Source organism: Pundamilia nyererei, unplaced genomic scaffold (assembly GCF_000239375.1).
Source record: "Pundamilia nyererei isolate P.nyererei 1_Seehausen unplaced genomic scaffold, PunNye1.0 scaffold07173, whole genome shotgun sequence".
Lineage (NCBI taxonomy): Eukaryota > Metazoa > Chordata > Actinopteri > Cichliformes > Cichlidae > Pundamilia > Pundamilia nyererei.
The window spans coordinates 1-1,015 of NW_005194574.1; the positions used below are offsets into that span (position 1 = coordinate 1).

General features: G+C 45.1%; 1 protein-coding gene across 1 annotated transcript; it reads right to left on the reverse strand.

The window, feature by feature from the left end:
• Nucleotides 1–5: 5 nt before the first annotated feature.
• On the reverse strand, nt 6–1,010 carry LOC102212630 (protein NLRC3-like; the record flags this gene model as incomplete). Its single annotated transcript, XM_005756003.1, has 1 exon — nt 6–1,010. A coding segment is annotated over one exon (1,005 nt), but the record flags the coding sequence as incomplete, so codon positions are not given.
• Between the last annotated feature and the right edge of the window lie 5 nt (nt 1,011–1,015).

Sequence of the window (1,015 nt, forward strand, 5' to 3'; positions counted from 1 at the left end):
TGATTTTCATCTTCATCACTATCATATTTGTTATCACGTCCATTAGTATTTTTCTGCAAATTCTCACTGTTTTCTTTTCCTAGGAAGTCCTGCAGCACCTCTGTCTTCTTATTGGTGTAACAGTGGAACACGTAGACAGCAGCCAGAAACTCCTGGATGCTCAGATGAACAAAGCAGTAAACTGGTTTCTGGAAGATTCCAAACTCCTTTTTGAAGATCTCTGTACAAACTCCTGAGTACACCGAGGCCTCTGAAACATCCAGACCACACTGCTTCAAGTCTTCTTGGTAGAACATGATATTTCCTTTCTCCAGATGTTCAAATGCCAGCCTCCCCAGCTTCAGAAGAACTTCCCTGTCGGCCTCCGTCAGCACCTGTGGACTTGTCTCAACAAACAAATTCTCATGTCCCTCATGGTATTTGTTTTTCTTCCTCTTTGTCTGAACCAGCAGGAAGTGTGAGTACATGTCAGTCAGGGTCTTGGGCAGCTCTGCTTTCTCCTCTGTAGTCAACATGTGCTCCAGAACTGTAGCAGTGATCCAGCAGAACACTGGGATTCTACACATGATGTGGAGGCTCCTGGATGTCTTCATGTGGGAGATGATTCTGCTGGACAGATCTTCATCACTGAATCTCCTCCTGAAGTACTCCTCCTTCTGGGCATCAGTGAAGCCTCGTACTTCTGTTACCCTGTCAACACATTTAGGAGGAATCTGATTGGCTGCTGCAGGTCGGGAAGTTATCCAGATGAGAGCAGAGGGAAGCAGATTTCCCTCGATGAGATTTGTCAGCAGCTCACTGAATGATGACTTCTGTGTGACATCAGACACAAGCTTCATGTTGGTAAAATCCAACAAAAATCTGCTTTCATCCAGGCCATCAAAGATGAACAAAAGATTAAACACAGTGAGCTGCTCTGCTGTGACGCTCTGTAATGTTGGATAGAAAACATGGATCAGCTCCAGAAGACTGTACTGCTCATCTCTGACCAAGTTCAGCTCCCTGAATGAAAGCA